This window comes from Carcharodon carcharias, chromosome 9 (assembly GCF_017639515.1).
Source record: "Carcharodon carcharias isolate sCarCar2 chromosome 9, sCarCar2.pri, whole genome shotgun sequence".
Lineage (NCBI taxonomy): Eukaryota > Metazoa > Chordata > Chondrichthyes > Lamniformes > Lamnidae > Carcharodon > Carcharodon carcharias.
Window position 1 is genome coordinate 38,646,373 of NC_054475.1, and position 23,077 is coordinate 38,669,449.

Consider the following 23,077-nt stretch of genomic DNA (forward strand, 5'->3'; position numbering starts at 1 on the left):
GTTTTTATTGTCAATATCTAAAAGTCTGGTGCCTCACAACTCTGACATAGGGGATGTAGTCTGCGCCTGCAGCACCCCACCACCAAAAGTGCAGTTGCAGTTGTAACGTAGGGAAATGCAGTAGCCAATTGGAGCAAGGACCCACAAACTGCAATGAGATAACAGATAATATGCTTTTTATAGTGATGCCATTGTGGGCAAAATATTGGCCAAGTGCTCGAGAGTACTCCACTTCTCTTTGAATAGTAACATGGGATCTTTCAAGTACATCAGAGAGAGCAGACAGGGTCTGATGTGGAATGGAGCACACCATCAAGTACTGCATGGAAATGTCAGTCGAGTCTCTGAAGTGGAACTTGACTCTTTAGCCTTCTGACTTAGAAGCACGTGTGTGTGTTTGTGTGTTACCACTGATCCACAGCCAACCTCACAAGCATAAACTATTTGCAGAGAGCCATGATGCAGAACAAAGCTGCCACATTAGTCATGTAGCTTCATAAATGATTGAAAGAAATTAACTGTACTTACTTTGGCTTAGGTTTTCCTTCTTAGATACGGAATATAAGGGAAACAATGAGACATTTGTTAGCATAAGTTGTTTTAAAGTCAGAAAATGAACATTAATCAGGTCTGAATTATTTACATGTTGGATGATGATCACTTTAAATTTCTGCAATATTGAGAATACTTATGGGAAAATAATGCATTAAATATTCAGTTCCTTCAATAGCTTGTGAATAATATTCAGAGTCTAGCACTGAGGGAAAAAAAAACTGAAGTGACATAAAATATCAGTCAACCAGAACACTGCCTAAAGATCAAGTCAATTGTTTTCTGTGTAGTTTAGATCAGGTTAGGTTGGTTAATGTTTTCTGGCTAATTAACATTGTCTTCTTTGATGCTGCTATATAGCATTGCCAAGTCCATTTAAATGAACTGATAAAAGAATCAAGTGTTTATGAAAATAAAAACTCCAAGCACAAATCTCCTTTCTAGTTTTACTGCCTGCTAAATGAATAAAACATTTAAGTAAGTTGTAAAGATCTGAATTTATTGACTTAATTGCTGTACTACCTCACTAAAGCCAATGTGTTAAGGCCTTTTTGTCAATCCAGCATCTGGGCTTGAAAATTGGCTAGTAAGCAACTCAGTGGTGTTTCAGAGTTTCACCCCACTACCCACCACCACCCCACCATTAATCCCATCAGGCGCAAGGGCTTAAGTACCTTTGGCAGTCAACGTGAAAACACTTTAGTTTGAATATGAAAACCACCTCATTGGGTGATAATTCTCAAGCTTTGTGATATTTCTAAGTTGTTCACATTTTAGAGAAGCACAAATACTTTGGCTACAAACTGTGAATGCATCTTTGTCTGTGAATGAATGCAAACATCAACTCAAAGGAGAAGATTTGTTCTTTTGTTGATAATCTGAAAGTAATTGAGATGCTGAATGGACTGAAAATTTGCCAGGTTGTCAGAGTGAAATGACTAAACAGATGTGTCATCTCCTTTTAAAGATTTATCACTGCAAAGTGATTATTGTAATAAAGTACATGACAGAAACAGTTATCCAAAACAATAATTAGAATAATTTTCATTCCATTGTTAGGTTCTTGTCATACTTGGAATAACAGAATAGATGAAAGAATAAAACAATTAAATGAACAGCATTTCTGGGCAAAATAATGATCCATTTAACAGTTTTCTTCATATTAATAAACTGGTTGTGTCAGAGACAATAAAGTATAAATTGCAACATCAGTCATTTATCCCATAATGCAACAAGAGAGTATAATTAGGCTGATTAGTACTTCTTTAGAAAATCAACAACTTTTCTTCATATCGCACCTTTAACATAATAAAATGTTCCAAGGTGTTTCACAGGGATATTATAAAACAAAATGTGAATCAAAGACTGGGTGAGTTTCATTAATGGGGGGGATTGCATTCAAAAAATCTCAATGTTCTTTAAATAGAAAAAATAAATACCCTCTTCTCCGCCTCCATCTCTTGCATCTCTTTCTGTAAACATACAGAGAAGACATTATTTTAAGATTTTTAATCATAAAAATGAAAAGACTCTTGCACTCTCGCTGTGACAATTAAAGAGCTGCTAGCTTCAGGCATTCTTTCTGACGATATATGCTAAATTAGGGTGCTGGATTACCAGACAGCAAAAACAGCAGTTAAGAAAATGTGTTAATCCACCTTGGTATATTAGCATTGCAGTATCAAGAAAGATTCTATTATTTCGCATGTAAACTTTTAGTACAGACAGAGTGTAAAAAAAAAGCCTGTATAGAAAGCTTCCTGACTTTAGAAATAAAAAATACTCAATTCTGGAATTGATACATAACTGAGATAGTCTTTTGTGATTGCCACTAATTTATTATTAAATGAATAAGTAATAGATATTTTCTTCAGAAAGCAGATGAATTGTGCTATAATCCCTGTGCTCTAGTTTGAAATGTTCAATTTAAATTCCTTTTTTCTCCCACACATAGGCCAGAATCTTCCCGTTGGCATGCAGGGGTAGCCCCACACACATGTGCATAAAATGATGCGCAGTGATGTCGGGAGCGCATCCTGATGTCAGCGCGCTATCGCAATATTTAGGTGGGGGGGGGCGCGCGATGTTCTCCAATGCGCAGCTAGTATTAATTATTCATATAGTTAAGGCCCTTGAGGCAGCAATTGACTGCAATTTTTCAGGGCCCGTGTGATCTTCAGGACGTCGCACGGGTGCAACAGGCAGGCGGGTAGGAGGCATTTGTATAATCCTCATCCACAGGTGGGATAAGAGTGGGGTTGCGAATGTGATCTTTCAGGTATTTAAGTGTGAAAGTTACTGATACTTGACTGTGTGAGCAGGAATACTTCAAAACACATACCAGCTGTTTGGACAGTTGTAACAGCCTTGGTCAGCACTCTGCAGTAAAGATCATTTTTGGGGCCTGCAATTTCAGGAAGCCTTCACTTAGGAATGGGAATGGGAGTTGTGCTCTCTACTGGAGGCACCTCCTCTGAGGAGGAAGGGAGGGCCAGAAGGGGAGGAGGCCAGGACCATAAGACCATAAGACGTAGAAGCAGAAGTAGGCCATTCGGCCCATCGAGTCTGCTCTGCCATTCAATGAGATCATGGCTGATCTGACAATCCTCAACTCCACTTTCCTGCTTTTTTCCCATAACCCTTGATTCCCTTACTGATTAAAAATCTGTCTATCTCAGCCTTGAGTATACTTAATGACCCAGCTTCTACAGCCCTCTGTGGTAAATAATTCCACAGATTCGCCACCCTCAGAAGAAATTCCTCCTCATGTCTGTTTTAAATGGGTGACCCCCTTACTCTGAGATCATGTCCTTTGGTCCGAAACTTGCCCACAAGTGGAAACAACCTCTCAGCATCTACCCTGTTAAACCCTCTAAGAATCTTTTATGTTTCACTAAGGTCACCTCTCATTTTTCTAAACTCCAATGAGTACAGGCCCAACTTACTCAATCGCTCCTCATAAGAAAATCCCTCCATACCCAAAATCAACCTCGCGAACCTTCTCTGGACTGCCTCCAATGCCAGTATATCTTTCCTTAGGTAAGGGGCCAAAACTATTCACAATATTCTAGGTGTAGTCTAACTAGTGCCTTGTATGGTTTTAGTAAGACTTCTCTATTTTTATACTCCATTCCCTTTGAAATAAAGTCCAACATTCTATTTGCCTTCCCTATTACCTGTTGACCTTGTATGCCAACTTTGTGATTCATGCACAAGGAATCCCCAAATCCCTCTGTGCTGTAGCCTTCTGCAGTCTTTCTCCATTTAAATAATATTCAGCTCCTCTATTCTTCCTGCCAAAGTGCATAACCTCACATTTCCCCACATTATATTCCATCTGACGCATTTTTGCCCACTCAACCTGTCTATATCTCTCTGTAGACTCCTTGTGTCATCCTCACCATTTTCCTACCCATTTATTTTTGTATCATCCGCAAACTTGGCAATAGTACATTAATTTCACTCATCTAAATCATTAATATATATTGTAAATAATTGAGGTGCCAGCACTGATCCCTGTGGTATTCCACTAGTTACAGATTGCCATCCTGAAAATGCCCTCTTTATCCCAACCCTCTCTGTCTTCTACTAGTTAGCCAATCCTCTATCCATGCGAATATACCACCCCCAACACCATGGGCTCATATTTTATTAAGTAGCCTTAAGTGCGGTACCTTATCGAACGTCTTTTGGAAATCCAAATATATCACATCTACTGGTTCCCCTTTATTTATCCTACTTGTTACTTCCTCAAAGAATTCTAATAAATTTATTAGGCATGATTTCCCCTTCATGAAGCCACCCCTTCATGAAGCCATGCTGACTCTGCTTGATTATATTATGCATTTCTAAATGCTCTGCTATTACATCCTTTATAATAGACTCCAATATTTTCCCAATGACAGATGTTAAGCTAACTGGCCTATAGTTACCTGTTTTTCGTCTCCCTCCCTTTTTGAATAAGGGCGTTACATTGGCAGTTTTTCAATCCTCTGGGACTTTTACAGAATCTTGGAAGATTACTATCAGTGTATCCACTATCTCTGTAGCTACTTCCTTTAATATCATACCCATTTACATCTATTTCTCCTGTTAATTTGTCCACATTATTGTGAATGCCTCGTGCATTCAGATACAGTGCCTTTAGATTTGTCTTCTTAACATTTTTACACATCTTTTTTGTACTATGGCCCCATTGGCTGCTAGCCCTCGTTTCTTCTGCTTCCACTTTTGCTTTCTATTCTTCTGTCTTTCATTCCTACCTTTCTTTCCCTCTGTTGTGTTTCCCCGCTCAGGTTCCCATCCCCTTACCAATCTAGTGTCCACATTCAGCCTCCAGGAGAGCCACCTTTGGGAGGAGAGGCGCAGGCACAACAGTCACAGGGCCAACAGGAAGTCCAAGGCAAAAGGGGCCGCAGAAGATGCCAATATCCTATTGCCAGGATTTACAGGTGGCGAAGCAGCCACCTCAATATGTCTGAGCTGCAGTGCCGAAGGAGGCTCTGTCTCTCAAGGGAGGCAGTCACTTCCATCTGTTAGATGATTAGGCCTGAGATCTCCGTGAACTGTGTGGGTGGGCACCCCATGCCAGTGGCATGGTCACAGCTGCTCTCAATTTCTTTGTCTCAGGCTCTTTCCAGGGGTCAGTGGGTGATCTATGCGGAATCTCCCAGTCAGCTGTCCGCACTTGTGTCAAGTAGGTGACAGATGCTCTGTTCAGGCATGCATTGACTTTCATCCACTACGGCTGGGACGAGGCCTGCCAAACAGAGCAAGCCAGAGGCTTCGTGGCCATTGCTGGCTTCCCCTGCATCCAGGGTGCAATAGACTGTACACATGTGGCCATCAAGGCGCCAGCAGGTGAGCCCGGTGCCTTCGTCAACAGGAAGGGCTTCCACTCCATGAACGTGCAGATAGTGTGCGATCACAGGATGCAGATTCTGCAAGTCTGTGCAAGGTACCCAGGCAGCTCCCACGACGCTTACATACTTAGGCACTCCCAGGGGCCGAGACTCTTCAGTGCTCCAGCCCAGCTGGATGGATGGCTGCTGGGTGACAAGGGTTATCCCCTAAAGGGTTATCTCCGCCATCCAAGAACAGAGGCTGAGTAGCGGTATAATAGGAGCCATGCCTCCACAAGGGCTGTGGTAGAGAGAACCATCGGTCATCTCAAGATGCGCTTCCGATGCCTGGACCATTCAGGGGGCGCACTCCAATACCCCCCAGATCGTGTCACTGATCGTTGTTGCATGCTGCACTCTCCACAATCTGGCGTTGGAAAGGGGCGACATGGTGGATGAATAAGATATAGGTGCAGTTACTCCGGATGCACATGGTGAGCCAAGCAGTGAGTCTGAGGATGAGCACACACAAGAGAATGCTGAGGAGCTAGATGCTGACCTGGGTATACTCCAGTGAGGCAGGGACACCCGGGACGCTTTAAAACAATGAATCTACAGCTAGCCCACCACAGATGGATCTTCAACACATGCCAGGGCTGCAGGCTCCATACTCAATACCTGAGTGCTAAATCCGCCTGAATAATAACATTAACTAAAGCCCTTGTCACTAAAGCTCAATGTCAAACAACTCACTCCTAACATCATGGGTTCCCGTCCATCTGCAGAAGTAAGGAATCACCCTGAGGCATGGCAACATTTCAAAATTTAATGAGGTTACAAAAGTAACTTCACAAACCAAAACAAAAGGTGTTGCACATCACACCAAGTCTTCAATGAACTACTATGTGCCAACATTAGAGCACCAGTGAGAAACCTGTGGTGTGCCTAAGATGCCTTAAATTTATGCTTATGGGTGCTTTGTCCAGATGCTGTCCCCTCACTGGCACTGGTATCTGAGACTGCCTGCTGACTGTGCTGTCCTGTTGGCCTCGATGACCTCTGGCCCATGGAGCCATTGATGGCCTCGCCTGGGAGGGACCGGCCAGTTCCATAGTTTCTCTCAAGTTGCCACAGCCTCATCGGATGCCACGGTCACTGGCAGAAGGGGTGGAGGGCCTGCTGCCCTCATCCAGAGTGCCCTGAGAGGAGCTCGCAGAGATGACAGGCATCTACTGCGCTGATGTGAGGTCACTTCGGACCTCCCTGCTCACCGTAGATGGATGGGAACTGAGCTGGGATACTTGGTGCTCAAACCATTCCCACATGGGCAATGACCAGCTGAGGTCAATGCTGATGTGAGGGCTTGCATGTCCGAATGGAACCCCAGAAGGCCCTAATTGTTCTCCTGGAGGAGCCTCTTCACGAGAATTGCCACTATCTCCATGGAGGAAGCATGGCGCTCGGCCATGAGGCTCATTGTATCGGTGATGCTCCGCGTGAACTCCTCAAGCATTGGCACCATGCCATGCACAGCCTCATGTATCTCCGCCAGATCCTCTCACGTACCCTGCTGCACTTACAGCGTTTGCTGCCTCACAGACGACTCCTGAGGCACATCATCAGCCACCGACCGAGCATGTGTCTGGTGCCCTGCAGTCCTCCGACTGCTGGCGCCATGGGCACTCTCTGTCTCTGCCAGTTCCTGCATCGACTGTGAAGTGCCCTCACCTCTGTGCCCCAGGACACAAGCCGATGTTCTAATTCCCATCGAGGTGCTAGTATCTGCGCTGAAGCCTGCCTGGCAGAGATGGTGTGACGCTGGTGAGTGGATGTCCTCAGGCCCCTCAGGTGTGAGGGGTAGCCCCTCTGCCTCCTCCTCCCGGCCCTGCTCCGCTGATGCTGAAAGGAAGAACAAGGACATTTGAATAGTTACAATGCAGACAATGTCAATTTGTATGCCTGTACCTGGATCATTATGTGTTCATCCTTCCATAATCAGTGGTAAACCCATGTTTCAAACTTCAATCGCTGAGCATTCAGCAGTGCCATGGCTTTTGGGACACACATGGTGACCTGAGTGCTCGGCAAACATAGCTCCCCATGGCACCCCAGCCTCACCACCACCGGTGTCCCTGGGGGCATGGCACTTCTCCAGATCCATGGCTTGCTGCTCAAAAGGTGTCAGGATAGCCAACTGGGCCTGGCCTCCACTAATCCACATCCGCTCGGCGGAATTGTGTGCAGTCTTCTCCTGAAAAGGAGAGAAGAGCATTGATTAGTCCAGCCTGTACCTGGATTGCCTGCCAACCCAACCAGAGCGGGACATTGCAGGGCTCCAGTTCTTTGTTAACCCGCAGCTGCCGCATACTCACACAAAGAAGCCAAGGTTGACCCCCGGCTTCTCCAGCAGGGCAGCTAAGCACTCATCCGAGAAACAAGGGGCACACTGCCCCGCTGCCCTACTCTCCAGCCTGGCCTGCCCCGCTGACCTACCCTCCTGACTTGTGTGCTGCACAGTTCTGCTGTGCTCTTCTGCTGGCCACTGTGAGCAGCCTTGCAAAGGCTGGATCGCCATTGGACGCGGCAGTCTGTGCACACTTGCTGCCGCTGCTGCCCGCCCTCTCCCGCTGTCCTTGGCAGTCGAGAAATTCGCTGGACGGGCCTTAATTAGCCCTCCCACCGCATAAAATGGTGGTGCAGACCCGATCGAGGGCGGTGATTGGGTCCGGGCCTGCCCACGTCTGCTCCCACTCGGCCCGCCCGACATGGGGAAAATTCTCCCCATAAGGTCACATTTATTACTGTGAATAGTAGTGCAATCATATCACAATCTTCTGTCTACCTGTTTTAAATGGATTAATACCTGTGTTCGTTTCCACTTTAAAATTTTGCAGTGATTTATCCTGCTCAATGCTGTATTTGTGCTTTGAACCAGAGGGGTCAGTGTCAGCTTGGGTAAAATGATAATGGTTTAAGGAGAGAAAACGGCGAGGGTAGAATTTTGCCCTTGTCGGGTGGGCTCGGTGGGGGCAGGTGGGGGACGGTCAGGAGGCCGACTGTTGCCCTCAATCGAGGCCAGAAGGCGATTTCGCGCTGGCGGCAATTAAGGCCTATCCAGTGTGAAACGTGAGTAGCAGTGCTCAGCGCTGCCTGTGCGGGCAGGGGGAGGAGGGTGAGTGAGGCAAGTGCGAAATTCACGCATGCGCGTAAGTGCGGGCTCGAGAATCTCCCCAAGGCACAGAGCTACCTCAGGAAGATGAAGAGTTTAAAAAAAAACGAAACAAATAATGTAATAAAACATTTCCCCTCATGTGACTCTGTCACATGAGCGGGGACATGTTATTAATTAAATTTAAAATTTTTTATTTTATTTTTATTTGCTTTAGGAAACCTCATCCCGCTCAAGGATGAGATTTCCTTAAAAAACGCAAAGGCTACTTGGCCTTTTCGCCTGTCCGCCAACCATAAAGTTGGACGGGCAGTGAAAAATGTAATTTAATAACCTTATTAATGGCCTTAACAGGCCTTTTAATTGTCGGCAGGCGCACTGCCAAACGAAATATCGCGCGACTTCACGTTGACGTTAGGATGCCCGCCGACATCAGCGCACATCATTTTACACTGGATCGGGTCAGGCACGCGCCCACCCGTCGAGTTAAAAATGTTACCCCAAGTTGTGGTAAGTGATTGTTTTTTTCAGACTGTAGCATGGTGGTGTTTCCCATGGGTCACTTTTTTTTGATATATTAACTGACTTGGAATACAAAGTAAAATTTCAAAATTTTATGATTATAAACTTGGATGTATTGCTGACAGTGAGGATGATACCAATTAACTACAACAGGACAAAAATAGGCTGGCAGAATGGCAGATAAGTGGCAGATGACATTTGATACAGTGAAGTGTGAGGTGATGCACTTCGGCAGAATTTCATAAATAGAGGTGTTGAGTACAAAAGCAGGTAGGTTATACTGAACCTATATAAAGCTCTGCTTAGGCCACAACTAGAGTATTACTTCCAATCCTGATCACCAGACTTTCAGGAGGATGCAAGGGTCCTTGAGACAGTGCAGCAGGGATTTACTCAAATAGCTCCAAGGATGAGGGAATTTATCTATAAAATTAATTTTTAAGAAACTGGGGTTGTTCTCCTTGGAGCAAAGGAGATTGAGGGGAGATTTGATTGAGGTGAATAGGATTATGAAAAGTTTAGATAGGGTAGGCAAAGAAATTCTGTTCCCATTAGCTGATGGTACAGAAACTGGGCGACACAGATTTAAGTCTTTGGGCAAGAGATGCAAGGAGGATGTGAGGAAGAATATTTTTTATGAAACGCATGGTAATGACCTGGAACTTGCTGCCTCTGAGTGTGGTCAAAGCAGAGAAGATGAATGATTTCAAAAGGAAATTAGATGGTCCCTAGAGAGAAATAAACTTACAGGTCTATAGGGTTAGAACAGGGGAATGAGACTGACTAGATTTCTCTACAAGGACCTGATGAGCCAAATGGCCTCCCTCAGTGGTGTAATGACTCAGTGGCTGAATCTAACGGGCACTAGTGACCCTACGCCTCTGGCCATAAATTGGAGATATGCCCATCCTGCTCCGGAAGTTCACCTTGCGGTCATTTGACGAGAATCAGGCTGTTAATTGATTTAAGGCGGGACTTCCTACCTGGGCAGGAAGTCCTGTCTCCAAAAGCTGCCAGCCAACCAAATGGCTGGCAGCTCTCTAACTCCAGCAGTGCCACTGGGAGCAGTGGCCTCTGATAGGACTGCATCCAATCACTAACCATGAGGCAGCAAGGAGTCAGAATGAAAGGTAAATGGGACGGGGGTGGTGTTGGGGGCTGGAAGTATGGAGTTTCAATAGGACCAGGCAAAATACTCTTATAGAGGGTGGGGAGACTAGTAGGGAAGACATGGGGTGGGGTCCCTGATGGGGGCAAGATCTCTGATGGGTCTGGGGGCCAATTAAGGAGGAAGCCTCCCCTTGCCAATCACCAGCCCCTGCAGTGGACACAGCTGCTTTGGATGCTTTATGTGGGCCTCTCTTGCCACTGGTTAAATCCCTGCAATGGCAGGATGAGGCTATTAATTGGCCACTTAAGGGCCTCAATTAGCCCAACGATAGGCAGGCATGCAATCACTAGGGCACCTATGGCATCTTACTGGCCTTCCACACCTGCAAACCTGCCACTAGTGTAGTGGGTCATAAAATCCAGCTCTACGATTCTATGTATGCAATTGCTGATTGCTGTCAAAGTCCACTTGTAAAATGGCTGCAGTAAGATAATCGGCGTAGTTGAATTTTTGTCATTTAATAATGCAAAAATCACATTGGGCTGAAGTTTATAGAGGGGAATGTTGTTTGCGCACCACACCCCTCCCCCTCGTTAGAAAAGTCAGTGGCAAACCGACCAACATTAAAAATGGCTGCCTCGCAGCGATATTACACATGGGATTTCCGCCTCTCAGCGGACAGAGAATTCATCCTCGAGAGCTGCCGGCCAATCTGATTGCCTGGCACTTTGGCAGTCCCAGCTATGCCAGAGTTCAGTAGTGGGTTCTGCTGTGACTGCAAGCCGTCCCATGAAGAAGACAGCATGGTTCCCAGAGACAATTAAATTTGGGCTTTTTGGGTGGGGAGGGATCAGGCACCTGAGGGAGAGGGGCAGGGGATGGGGGAGTGGGTTATGGAGGGCAGGAGGGGAAGCACAGGAGGTGGATCTTAAGGGGAATGCCCCATATGCGTATGTACCCCCCTTTCCTGCCCTTTCACTGACTCTGGTGTAAAACCAGCCTTCCCACTCACCCCCCTGTCACTGCGCAATGTATTACGGCAGTAGAGGCAGATTGAGATCCTTCAGCGGCCATTAATTGGCCACATAAAGGCTTCAATAGGCCTAAGGGAATGTGGTATAGTGGCCGACTTACCCAATCCCCATATTTTGCAGACTGGGTCGAGGGTGGGCATGAAAGCAGCGGGCACCCACTCATTATATTCTACGTGCCCACTCCCCACCCCATAAAACCCTGTCCATAGCAATTTCAAAATAATATCAATTCATCACTTTATATTAATTTTGGAGCATGCATTCCAATTGAAGAATTTATCTTTATAGAATGGCAATTGCATTAAATAGATTAGCACACAGATAAAATGCCACTTATCGGAGAAAAGTACTTCTATGTGGCATCAGCTGAGGGAAGCTGGTCATTGAGCAGATATAACGTCAAATTGCTTCACTAAAAGCACCATATGAACTGCAAGAATTCAAGAAGGCAGCTCACCATCACTTTTGAGGATAATTATGGATGGACAATAAATGCTGACCATGCTAATGATGTCCAATGAATTTTAAAAATCTGACATGAAGTTAAATAACAGAATATGTCAATATAGTGATATATCTGAACTCTGCAAAATAAAGTTAAGGTACAATTTAAACAAATAATCATATTTGCAGTTTAAATAACAGACTCCTGTGCTTTCAGATCCACATTGTGATGTGAAAGCAAAGCTGGATTTGATGTTTTTATTCACCTGTGCTGACAGTAAACCAGATTACAGTTTGCTACTGTATCATGCTTATTGCTGATATTTTTATTTTATTGTTTTATTTGTTGATTTAATATATCCTGCCGTCTGCACCAGCTCAAATCTGGTGACTTTCCCCCCACTCCCATGTCTTTTCAACAATAAACCAAAGCTGGCTCATATTTTGAGGCCAAGAGATACTTGGGTCTACAGGGCCTCCAACATTCCCTTCCTCCCTGTGGGTAAGTGCCTGGCATCCATTTTGCTCTTTCTCAATGAAGCATAGCTGACACTGGAAAATTTACTGTGCTGGGGAAGTTTAGTTTCCTTGCTGTGTTCTGTCAGCCTGTGATACAGATTATTGGAATGACAAGAGCATAAATACATCTTTGCAGCTTTCAGAAGCATTTTCTCCCCTATTCATCCAAGCATCCTTAAGCTCCAGTTTTGACCCCCCGCAACCAATGAGAACAGGATACTTTGTGTGGAGTTACAATATGGGCAGGGGACTCACCTCCACATCAGTGCCACATTCTCAGAAGCCCAGTTGCACTCCCAGGCTTCAGCAGGTGTGTGAGTCCTTTCTCCACAGGCAGATGAGGGACTTTTTAAATATCTGAAAGGATTGATCACACCACTTGACATGATTTTATCCTTGGATTTCTTGAGTCATGCAGAGTGCTGACCGTTGCCAGGGAAACCTGCAACAAATTGAATCCTGGCCTAGAAGAGGCCTAGTTAAATGCTGATATACATTTTTAATGGTTTCCTTGTGGACCAGTAATAACAGGAGTGCTCCAGCAAAACCCTACAATGAAACCTTGGATCCCCTCTGCTCTGGGATTCTTTCCTCTTCCCCTGTAGCGCCCACCTCTCAAACTTGCTTTGCTTTGATCCCCTGGCCGCTGCCACTCGATTTCCTGCTCCTATCCGCTGTCACTCACCAGCTCCAGGTGGGAGTTTAATGTTAAAAATGATAATGAGCTCTCACACACCTCCACCTACCCCATGCTGCAGTAACACCCCAAATTAAAATTGAGGTATTAATTATGTATCCATGTGACCCAATACGTAAATACAATCCTGTGCATGTCAGAGAGTGAATATGTATGCGTTTGCATTTAATTATTGTTAAATTATTGCATCTGCGGTTTGAACTTTCTATTCTGATCCCACAGTGAAGGATTGGAATGTTAAATTAATTAATCATTAGCCATTGACATTACTTCCAAATTAACTAAAAGTATTTTTAATATACCCAAGGTAAGTGCAGTGGAGTTATAAATGAATCTCAGATATCAACCGTTGGAAGTCAGTATGCTTTCAAACATCCTCGTGCTATAGTTTGGTTTATATGCACAAAATCACAACATAAGTTCAGTGATGAAAGGCTATTTAGCCCATTTTAGTCCATCCCTCCACAAGGAAAAGCTTACAAGCCCACATTGCAACACCAAACTGATTGTTACTACTACGACTCCTACTGGAAATGCTGACCAGTTGATGTTTATTGCACATTATATAAGCTATTTTGCACTGAATGAATAATTTCTAATCATTTCAAACCTGTTATTTATAGCATATGCAATGTTTCTATAAACTGTTCGACAGGAAAGTAAAATATAAAATTTTGTCAGACCGAACTAGAGAAACTTTCAAATAATTATGGCTATCAAAAATTATTTTTTGTGCAGATTTAAAAAGATTTGTCAAACATCATTTTCACTGTACCTTATGTTTCAATTCAGGGGAATTGGACTAGATTTTCCTGTAGTCAAGGAGACTCTATGGAGGGATGAGAATGGTGGCAGGGACCTAATTCTGGGATTCCCGATACCATTCCCAAGATTTCTGGTTTTCAGGAGTGCCGTTTAAGGGTGTGAGCTGGCTTGGGTTGTCAGCCCACACCTTGCACTTCTGATTTGGCTGCTTCCATTGCAGGAATAGGCATGTCCTAATCATCTGCAATTTTCATGGAGCCAGGCCAGCTTTTCAGAGTCATGGTTCACAGCATCTCAGAGTTGTCGTGAACCATAGTCTGCATGAGGGAACTTCTTGAAAAGTAAGTTCAAATGGTCCTCCTCATGCCCCCCATGCCAATGAATGCCCCCGCCCAACTTACCTCCAATGGCCCTCATGCCCCTGATGCCAAGGTATTGTGTACTCATGCCTGAGAGGCCAGACATCCATTAGGGACTGCTGAACCCCAAGAAAACATTGCTTTATCGACAGTTCTGGCTCTATGATCTCGTCAGTCAATTTCACAATGTTTACTTACACAAGGTAAAAGGGTTTTAAGTGCTTGCTATTAATACTTTAAAGCTTCAGGATGATTGACACTTACATTGCCTGTAGTAAAATGTAGTGTTTTTAAAGTGGAAAGTTATTAATTAATGTATTTTTAAAATTTCTTTTTTATACATCCTATTGTCTCCATAGGATTCATTGGTTCTATACAGTGTATAGTGGGTGAATGGGCATGGAAGTGCCATAGCGTGGCATTGGGCGGGCATAGGGGATGGTGAGTTGGCAACCCCTGGCATGGGAAACATGAGTCATAGTGGGTGGGTGGGCAGTCTGTGGGGGGTGAGGGCTAGAGCACCATACCTTTTTCATTAGAACTGGGACAAACTCCCACAGCACTGAGGTAGACTTTTTAAATAGCCTTCCTCAGCACCCAGTAGCCCCTATGGCTGCCTCTGAGCTTTTTCCCTGGTTGACTGGCCTGAATGCAGCCCATAACCACCACCCCACCCCATCCTCCCACAACATCTTTCCTAGCACTTGCCTCCAAGTCAGGCAAGCTGAGTTGGGAGCTTTCCCAACTCATACTGCCCACCATGAGGATGAAAATCCAGCCCATAATCTCTGTCAAATTGTTATAGAAAAAATTGGGGGCTGTAGTAGAGTTTTGCATACCATTTAGTAGGTCTTAAGGGAATCTTTGTAAGCTGAAGCACATTAACTGTATGTATTTATGAACTACAAGGGGCTAGATTTTGCTGTCAGTGAATGGGGGCGGGGCCTGCTGGCTAACACGTAAAATGACACACAGTCACGTCGGGAGAAACCCCTGATGCCATTCTGCCCCATTTAAATTTTCAGAAAGGCAGGGGCGCAGCAAAATCAGTTGCGCGCCCACCGACTTGTCAAGGGCCAATTGAGGCCATTGACAGAGTCAATTAAGTAATTAGTGGACCTGCCCGTCCAACCTTAAGGTTGGCGGGCAGGCCAGGAGCCTCGGCAGGAAGTAAAAAAAACAGAAAACCTCAACCACTGGCGGGATCAGATTTCATGTAGGCTTTTAAAAATTTTAATAAAGTTTTTTTGGAAATTATGAACATGTCCCAACTCATGTGACATTGTCGCATAAAGGGACATGTAAGAGAATTTTTTTTTTTTTCCATTTTTAATATTTTTGAAAGTAGTGGCGATCTCCCTGAGGCAACACAGCCTCAGGGAGATGAATGCGCTCTTTTGTGCGCATGCGTGAAAGAGCGCACTCTCGATTTTAGGCATTCCCCCGCCCACACAGGAAGCGCATAGCACTTCCATGCGGACATCACGCTGGGCGGGCCTTATTGGCCCGCCCACCTAAAATGGTGCCGCGCCTCCGATCAGGGGTGCCGATCGGAAGCGCGCCCGCCCATCAACGTCCCCCCCAAGAACCATGTACCATATGAACAAGTAAAGGGTTCAAGCTAGGAGCTATCTCCATGCTTGCTTGTGAACATGGCTCTGTCCAACTCTAGCCTGATCCCTAGATGCGGCTCATGCGTTCTCTTATATTACTGTGTGGACAATACTGTACTCAGCCCAACATTTACACTATATGTGCCAGGCCCTTACGCTACACCTCACCCCAACCCCCCTCCCAAGTCTTTAATCGATGTAGTTCAAGGTATTCTTGTTTACCACTATTTACATAGTTATTACTCTCCCATTTCTCCTCTTCAAAAGTCTCTAAGTTCATAGGTTCAGGCCATCTGGAGGCCTTATAATCCTTCCATATCTCATTCGCACTACTGTCAGAGGAGTGGTAGGTTCTGTCACTGTAGCTAAACTCGGTTGATTTGGAGGAGATTGCTTTGGCATCGGGGTATCTTTTTAACCCACTTTTCCATCCTTGGTATTGAACAGCTCTGTCGGTTTGACAGTTGTGGTGATCAGTGGTGTTGTTCCATCCCATTTCTTGCTGGGTGGATGAATGTTGTGCTTACCTCCATGTCTTATTTTCCTCTTTCTTCATTGTATGGGTTGTCATGATATCCTCTGTGATGGAAAATGACCATTCCCTCGATGGGAACATGTTTTTATTCATTTACAGGATGTAGGCATCACTGGCTATGCCAGCATTTATTGCTCAGCCCTAATTGTCCTTGAGAAGGAGGTGGTGAGCTGCCTTCTTGAACTGCTGATATCCCTGTGGTGTAGGTACACCCACAATGCTATTAAGAAAAGAGTTCCAGGTTTTGACTCAACGACAATGAAGAAATAGCATTATATTTCCAAGTCAGAAAGGTGAGTGACTTGGAGGGAAACTTCCACGTGGTGGTGTTTCCATGTATCTGCTGCCCTTGTCCTTCTGGTTGGTAGCAGTCATGGGTTTGGAAGGTCCTGCTTAAGGAACCTTGGAGAGTTTCTGCATTGCATCTTGTAGATGGTACATACTGCTCTCACGGTGGAGGGAGTGAATGTTTATGGATGGGTTGCCAATCAAGCAGGCTGCTTTGTCCTGGATGGTGTTAAGCTTCTTGAGCGTTGTTGGAGCTGCACTCGTCCAGGCAAGTATTCCATCAGACTTCTGACTTGTGCCTTGTAGATGGTGGACAGACTTTGGGGAGTAAGAAAGTGAGTTACTTGCCACAGGATTCCTAGCCTCTGACCTGCCCTTGTAGCCACAATATTGATATAGCTAGTCCAGTTCAGTTTCTGGTTTCTTTAGTGAGCTCACCTTTGTGTTTGGCTGTGTGGTGTGCTGTTGACAATGGATGGCTGCTACTTGGCTCCAGCATCATCTGTGGCATTGTCATGTTGGCTGGGGGGTTGCACTGTTGGCCACAAAAACAGACGTCAGAGCCAGAGGTTGAGGCTCTTCTGGTTGTTAGTTGCCCTCTTCTCTATCCTCCACTGGAGGCATCATGGTAACCATCTGTGTGGTTGGCTGGTCTGACCAGTGAGGGTTTTCCAGCACCTAACAAAAATGGACAAGCCTGCACTGCAAAGAGAGAAGACAGTTCAGAGCTGAAGTCCTGGATAGTAAATTCTTTCTTTTTTGAGGCCTCAGGAACTTGCATTTCTGTATAATTTACAACATGGCTGTCTTGACATTGTTTGCCATTTTGAGGAGATTCAGGGCCACGCAGGCATCTCTGCTCAAGAGAGAAAAAGGCTATTTACAAGGTACATACACCAGCTCGAAGATTTCTTTTCTGCCATACCTTAATGGTTCTAGAATTACACCTATGACCGGAAGTCAGATTCCGCCCGGCTGATAGAATGGTGTGTCTGTTGCTCGAAACCAGAGGTCTCTCAGCCACTGTTCTTTTAAAGTAGAATCAAATCCAATTTAAAGTTGTGAAATGGCCGTTAACTGAAATGTCTGCACTTGAATACAAAAATCCAGGATCTTTGCCCTCACCCAAGAAGCAGTTGGTGTGCAGTCTCAACCTCATGATCATTCTTGGGTCTTTTGTGTGTTTAGATATTTTGCCCTTGCACAGTTTGTCGAAGTGTCCAATTCTGTTACATTGAAAGCATTGGGCTGAAATTGCAGGACATTGACCTCACCTGTGGGGATGCTTTGCTCCACAGCGCTGGCATGGTTGCTCTATAGGTCAGTTAGGGCATTAGTTCCCTTGGCCTGGAGTGTCCTTATTTCTGTGCTGTTTAACTAACTGGACTGTGGTTTCCTTTGTACCATGGTTTACTTTCTCCTCTTAAAATCGACCTGTGCTGCAAATGGATTTCAGACTGCCTAACAATCTGGATAGCTTTCTCGAGGGTTAGATCTTCCTTCACTTGCAGCTTGCCTGAGAGTGTGTTGTCTGCTATTCTGATTCTATCCCTGATAAGTTCAGATTTTAGATCTCTATATTCGCAGCCTTCAGCCATCCCGTAGAGGTAATTAATGAAAGAGCCGACAGGTTCTCCTGGTGGCTGGACACGCTTATTAAATTTAGATCTTTAGAGGGTTTTGTTACTTCTTAGGTAAAAATAACCATCAGATGATTTTAGTACTTCTTCAATTTTAGCAGATAATACATTGATTCCTGGAAAAACTCAGCTGGTCTGGCAGCATCGGCAGAGAAGAAAAGAGTTGACGTTTCGCGTCCTCATGACATTGATTCCTTGTCTAGCAATAATGTCATCCGCTATCAGGCCCACTGAACAAAGCAGTGTGTTAACTTGTTAACCTTCTGTCTGTTTATCCAAACCTGAAACAATTATGAATCTAAGGGATCTTTTTCTCCAAAGTCCCCAATTATGTGATTGATCTGGGCTTTGGATAAGTCTAAAATGACCTGGAAGAGTGGATTTCTGATCCATGTTAAAAAATAATAAGGAAATGGTGGAAGAAATGAACAAATATTTTGCTTCTGTGTTCACTATAGTGGATACAAAAAGCATTCCGATAATAACGGTAAATCAGGAGGTGAATGGGAGAAAGGAACTTGGTGAAATTGAAATCACCAGGAAAATAGTACTGAGCAAATTGATGGAGCTACGGGCTGGCAAGTCTCCAGGTCCAAACGGACTACACCCTAGGGTCTTAAAAGAGGTAGCTAATGACTTAGTCGATGCGCTAGTGTTAATTTTCCAAAATTCGCTAGATTGTGGAAAGGTTCCATCAGATTAGAAAGTAGCAAATATAACCACTCTGTTCAAGAAGGGAGGGAGGCAGAAAACAGTAAACTATAGGCCAGTAAGCTTGACATCTGCCGTGGGGAAGTTACTAGAATCAATCATTACGGAGGTTATAGTTGGGCACTTGGAAGAGCTCAAGGCATCGGGAAGAGTCAGCATGGTTTTTTGAAAGTAAAATCATGCTTAACCAATTTATTGGAGTTTTCTTTGAAGGAGTAACATGTGTAGTGGATAAAAGGGAGCCTGTAGACATACTGTAATTGGATTTCCAGAAGGCATTTGGTAAGGTGCCACATCAAAGCGTATTATGGAAAATAAAAGCACATGGTGTAGGGGGTAACATAACAGCATGGATACAGATTGACTGGCTGGCAGAAAGCAGAGAGTATGCATAAATGGGTCTCTTTCTGATTGGCAGGATGTGTCGAATGAAGTCCCACAGGGGTCTGTACTGGGGCCTCACCTTTTTATGATCTACATCAATGAATTAGATGATGGGAGTGAAGACATGGTAGCTAAATTTGCAGATGACACAAAGATAGGTAGGAAAGTATGTTGCAAAGACGAGATGAAGAGGTTGCAGATGGATATAGATAGGTTGAATGAGTGGGCAAAGGTCTGGCAAATGGAGTTTAATGTGGGAAAATGTGAAGTTGTTCACTTTGGCAGCAAGAACAAAAATGTAGAGTATCACTTAAATGGAGAACAGCTGCATAATTCTGGGGTTCAGAGGGATCTAGGTGTTCTAGTACATGAGTCACAAGAAGTTAGTATGCAGGTATATCAAGTAACTAAGAAGGCTACTGGAATGCTATCCTTGATTACAAGAGAGATTGAAAATAAAACTAAGGATATTATGTTTTAGTTATACAGGGCATTGGTGAGACAGCACCTCAAATACTGTGTGTAATTTTGGTCTCCTGATTTAAGGATGTAAATGCATTGGAGGCGGTTCAAAGGAGGTTTACTAGATTGATACCTGGAATGAGTGGGTTGTATTATGAGGAAAGGTTGGACAGACTGGGCTTGTTTCCGCTGGAGTTTAGAAGAGTGAGGGGTGATTTGACTGAAGTATATAAGATCTGAATGGCCTTGACAAGTTGGAGGCCAAAAGGATGTTTCCTCTTGTAGGTGAGTCCAGAACTAGGGGACACTGTTCTAAAATTAGGGGTCACCCTTTTAAGGCAGAGCTGAGAAGAAATTTTTTACTCTCAGAGGGTTGTGCGACTTTGGAACTCTCTGCCTCAGAAGATGGTGGAGGTGGGGCCATTGAATATTTTTAAGGCAGAGGTAGATAGATTCTTGTTAGGCAAAGGAATCGAAGGTTAACGGGGTTAGATGGGAATGTGGAAATCGAAACACAAGAACAATCAACCATGATATTATTGAATGGTGGAGCAGGCCCAATTGTCTACTCCTGTTCTTATTTCTTATGTTCTTACATTCTTCTTCCTATTTTAAAGTTGCTGCACTTTAAGATGGCGCTGCCGTTCATTAGAAGACAAAGGGTTTACCTGGGCTTGCCAGTTTTGTGGGTTTCCACTGCAATGGTGCTTGCACTCAGCCTTGAAAAAATTTTAAAAATTGGCTGCTTGGATCATCTGGCTGCAAACTTCTCCATTTCAGCGCTATGCTTTAGGGCGACAAAAGCGTTGAATCCTGGCCTTTGCTGGTCTTTAAAGCTGATTCTTTAGTTGTGATTCTTTCAAATTAATTAATTCATTAACTTTTTTTTTTCTTCTCAGAGCAGGTTCGTGTTCAGGTGCCCATGTGGGAATATGGCTTTTCCATGGAGCTTTTTTCAGTAGCATTTTCAGACCACTGAGCTATTTAAAAGTTTCTCAGGGCTTGCTGTATCCTGGAATTTGAATATTTTAGCTCAGACCAGCTAGGTTTGCCGACTCAGCATTGCGGGAATTGAAACTGGACTTCCAAGAGATCCTATGGAGCCCTCTGCTGCGGTGAGGAATTTTAAAATTCTGCTTTCAGTTTCCCTGACGATCTTCCTCTGAGCATCCGCTTCTTGAGGTTTTCTTCAGGTCAGAATGCTTCTTCGAATTTTTCTTTAGTCTTGCAGGATTTTTGTTTTCCTCTGCATTTTTTTCTGAGGTTTTGGGTTTTTCCATTCACTGCCACCATCTTGTAGGGTGTTGGATACCATTTGGTAGGTCTCACTGAAGTTTTCATAGTCTTATGTAGGTTAACTGTATGAATTTATTAACTATGTACATATATACAGTAAAGGGTTCAAGCTAGGAACTGTCTCCATGCTTGCTTACACACACAAATCTGTCCAACTAGACTGACATCTAAGTGTGGGTCATGTGTTCTCTTGTATCACTGTGTGGGCAGTACTGCACTCAGTTCCATGTTAACCCTATATGTGCCAGGCCCTTATACTACAGAGGTGACTTCAGAAAGGAGCATATTAATAAAGTTATCCAGGAGATATAATGGATTATGTGGTTTCAGGTACAACCCTATCTTTCAGATGGTCTATCAATAAAAAAAAACCCTCTGGACTTTGTCATCTCTACTTCTGTCTGTTCTATATCTGTGTGGTTACAGTTAGAAGGTTAAGGGTGAATCCTAGTATAACACATGGTAGTGCAAGCATTAAGTTTTATTTGATATATATGGTGTAACAATCATCTGGCCATTCCAGTTATCAAACAAAGCCTGAAGACAAAGGAAAAGCAGCTAATGATTACAAACAAAAATTGTGAATGTTATTACATTTCATACCTTGAGCCTCTTCAGCAGTTCCATCTTCTAGGAATTAAAATTGTAAATGAAAGTTTACATAGTACAATAATCAAAAATAATTTTCAGCAATTTTTCAACTTAAATGAGATATAGTTAAAGTGTGAAATGTAATGCCTGGAGTTTATGATAGCAATGACAGTGAAACTGTCAGCCCTTGACAGTAATTTCTGGATGCTGCAAAAGCACAGTGAAATATGGAAGTCTAGAAGCTTCCGTCAGTTATTCTTTGCTTCTCCAAAGGTTGTGCCATTGAAGACCCGACATTAGAACTTCCACTTTTACACTATTACTCTCTATGTAAAAACCCTTGAAAAAGTTACACCTTGTTGAATAAAGTGTAACTCGGTGTTCTGACAGCGTACTAAGTTATAATTACTGCTAAACAACCTTTGTTGCTCTGAAAAACTAATTCTATATTTGTGGAAATATCAAAATTTCTCCATTATGATACAAAAATCCACATATTTTTTAAAAGTACATATTTTTAAAAAATGTTGTTTTATGGTATTTCGGCTTCTACTTTACTCCCAAGAGTATGTCCCAATAGATTATTTCAGTTTTTTGCAAAATGATATTTAAAATTCAAAGAGAATCGGTGCTGTTAATGTCCTGGTTTGCTGTCTATGGGAATGCTCCAGTTTGATTGGCTGCTCATTTTGCTTGATGCCATCACTACTGATGGATGCTGATGACGCTTTTAACTTGACACCAGAGTTAAACTAATGTTAAGAAAGGAAAAACCTACGCCACAGGGATTGCTTTGTGGGCAGTTTCCTTAAACATCAACAGCGAGCACCGGAACTTCGCCACTGACTGCAAAATTTGGGCCATTGTTATTCCTTGATATTTACATCTGAATTGTCACAACATTCCATCTATTCACTAACAGTTTAGTTCTTTCTAATAAAAGTAAATTGTTTCATGTTTATTCAAACAAAAATGAAATAAAAAGAGTTTGTATTCCTCAAGCCTTCTTTTATTTTATAATTTCTTAACCTATTATTACAAAAGGTACTTCTTCCACTTTCCCATTGCACTGTGAAATAAGCCAGACACAAAACTGGGTTCCTTACATTCTTTGATGATTGATCTGAACCCTTACCTACATTGGAGCAGAAGTGCTCCTGGGAGCTGTTCCATTTATAGGTGCAAAAAGTTGAAAGCTACAATTCATTCTGTCAACATCTCTATCCTTACATAATAAATGGCTAAACTGAAGTACTGGTAGTCATTCCATTTAGCTTTGATCTTTTGACACATAACTTCTATTATGCTTTATGTGCATAATTATATTTGCAAGATTAAGATGTACCTTTTAACTTCTTACATGCATGAATGAAACAGACATTGAGCTGAAAAGAACAGATAAAGGTGCAGCTCAAGCAGGTTTTGCAGTCATACTTTATGAATTTAATTGTTACAATGTATTATTTTAAAACATTTATCAGCATGGTAAGTGGCAGATGAGTAGATTGCATTTCTATAGCAATAACACCACTCATACCCTGGAG

The 23,077-nt window shown here is 43.5% G+C and overlaps 1 protein-coding gene across 7 annotated transcripts in view; it reads right to left on the reverse strand.

Moving 5' to 3' along the window:
- Positions 1-23,077, reverse strand: part of LOC121281808 (troponin T, cardiac muscle-like) — a 60,729-nt gene that overhangs the window by 26,647 nt on the left and 11,005 nt on the right. For 5 of the 7 annotated variants that reach the window (XM_041194813.1, XM_041194816.1, XM_041194818.1 and 2 more), the window contains 3 exons: positions 21,546-21,572; positions 1,992-2,024; positions 529-547 (listed from right to left, as the gene is read on the reverse strand). In XM_041194813.1, coding sequence (XP_041050747.1) covers positions 529-547; positions 1,992-2,024; positions 21,546-21,572 — 79 coding nt within the window. The remainder of the gene's footprint in view (positions 1-528; positions 548-1,991; positions 2,025-21,545; positions 21,573-23,077) is intronic. The other 2 variants (XM_041194814.1, XM_041194817.1) reach the window with 1 other exon arrangement.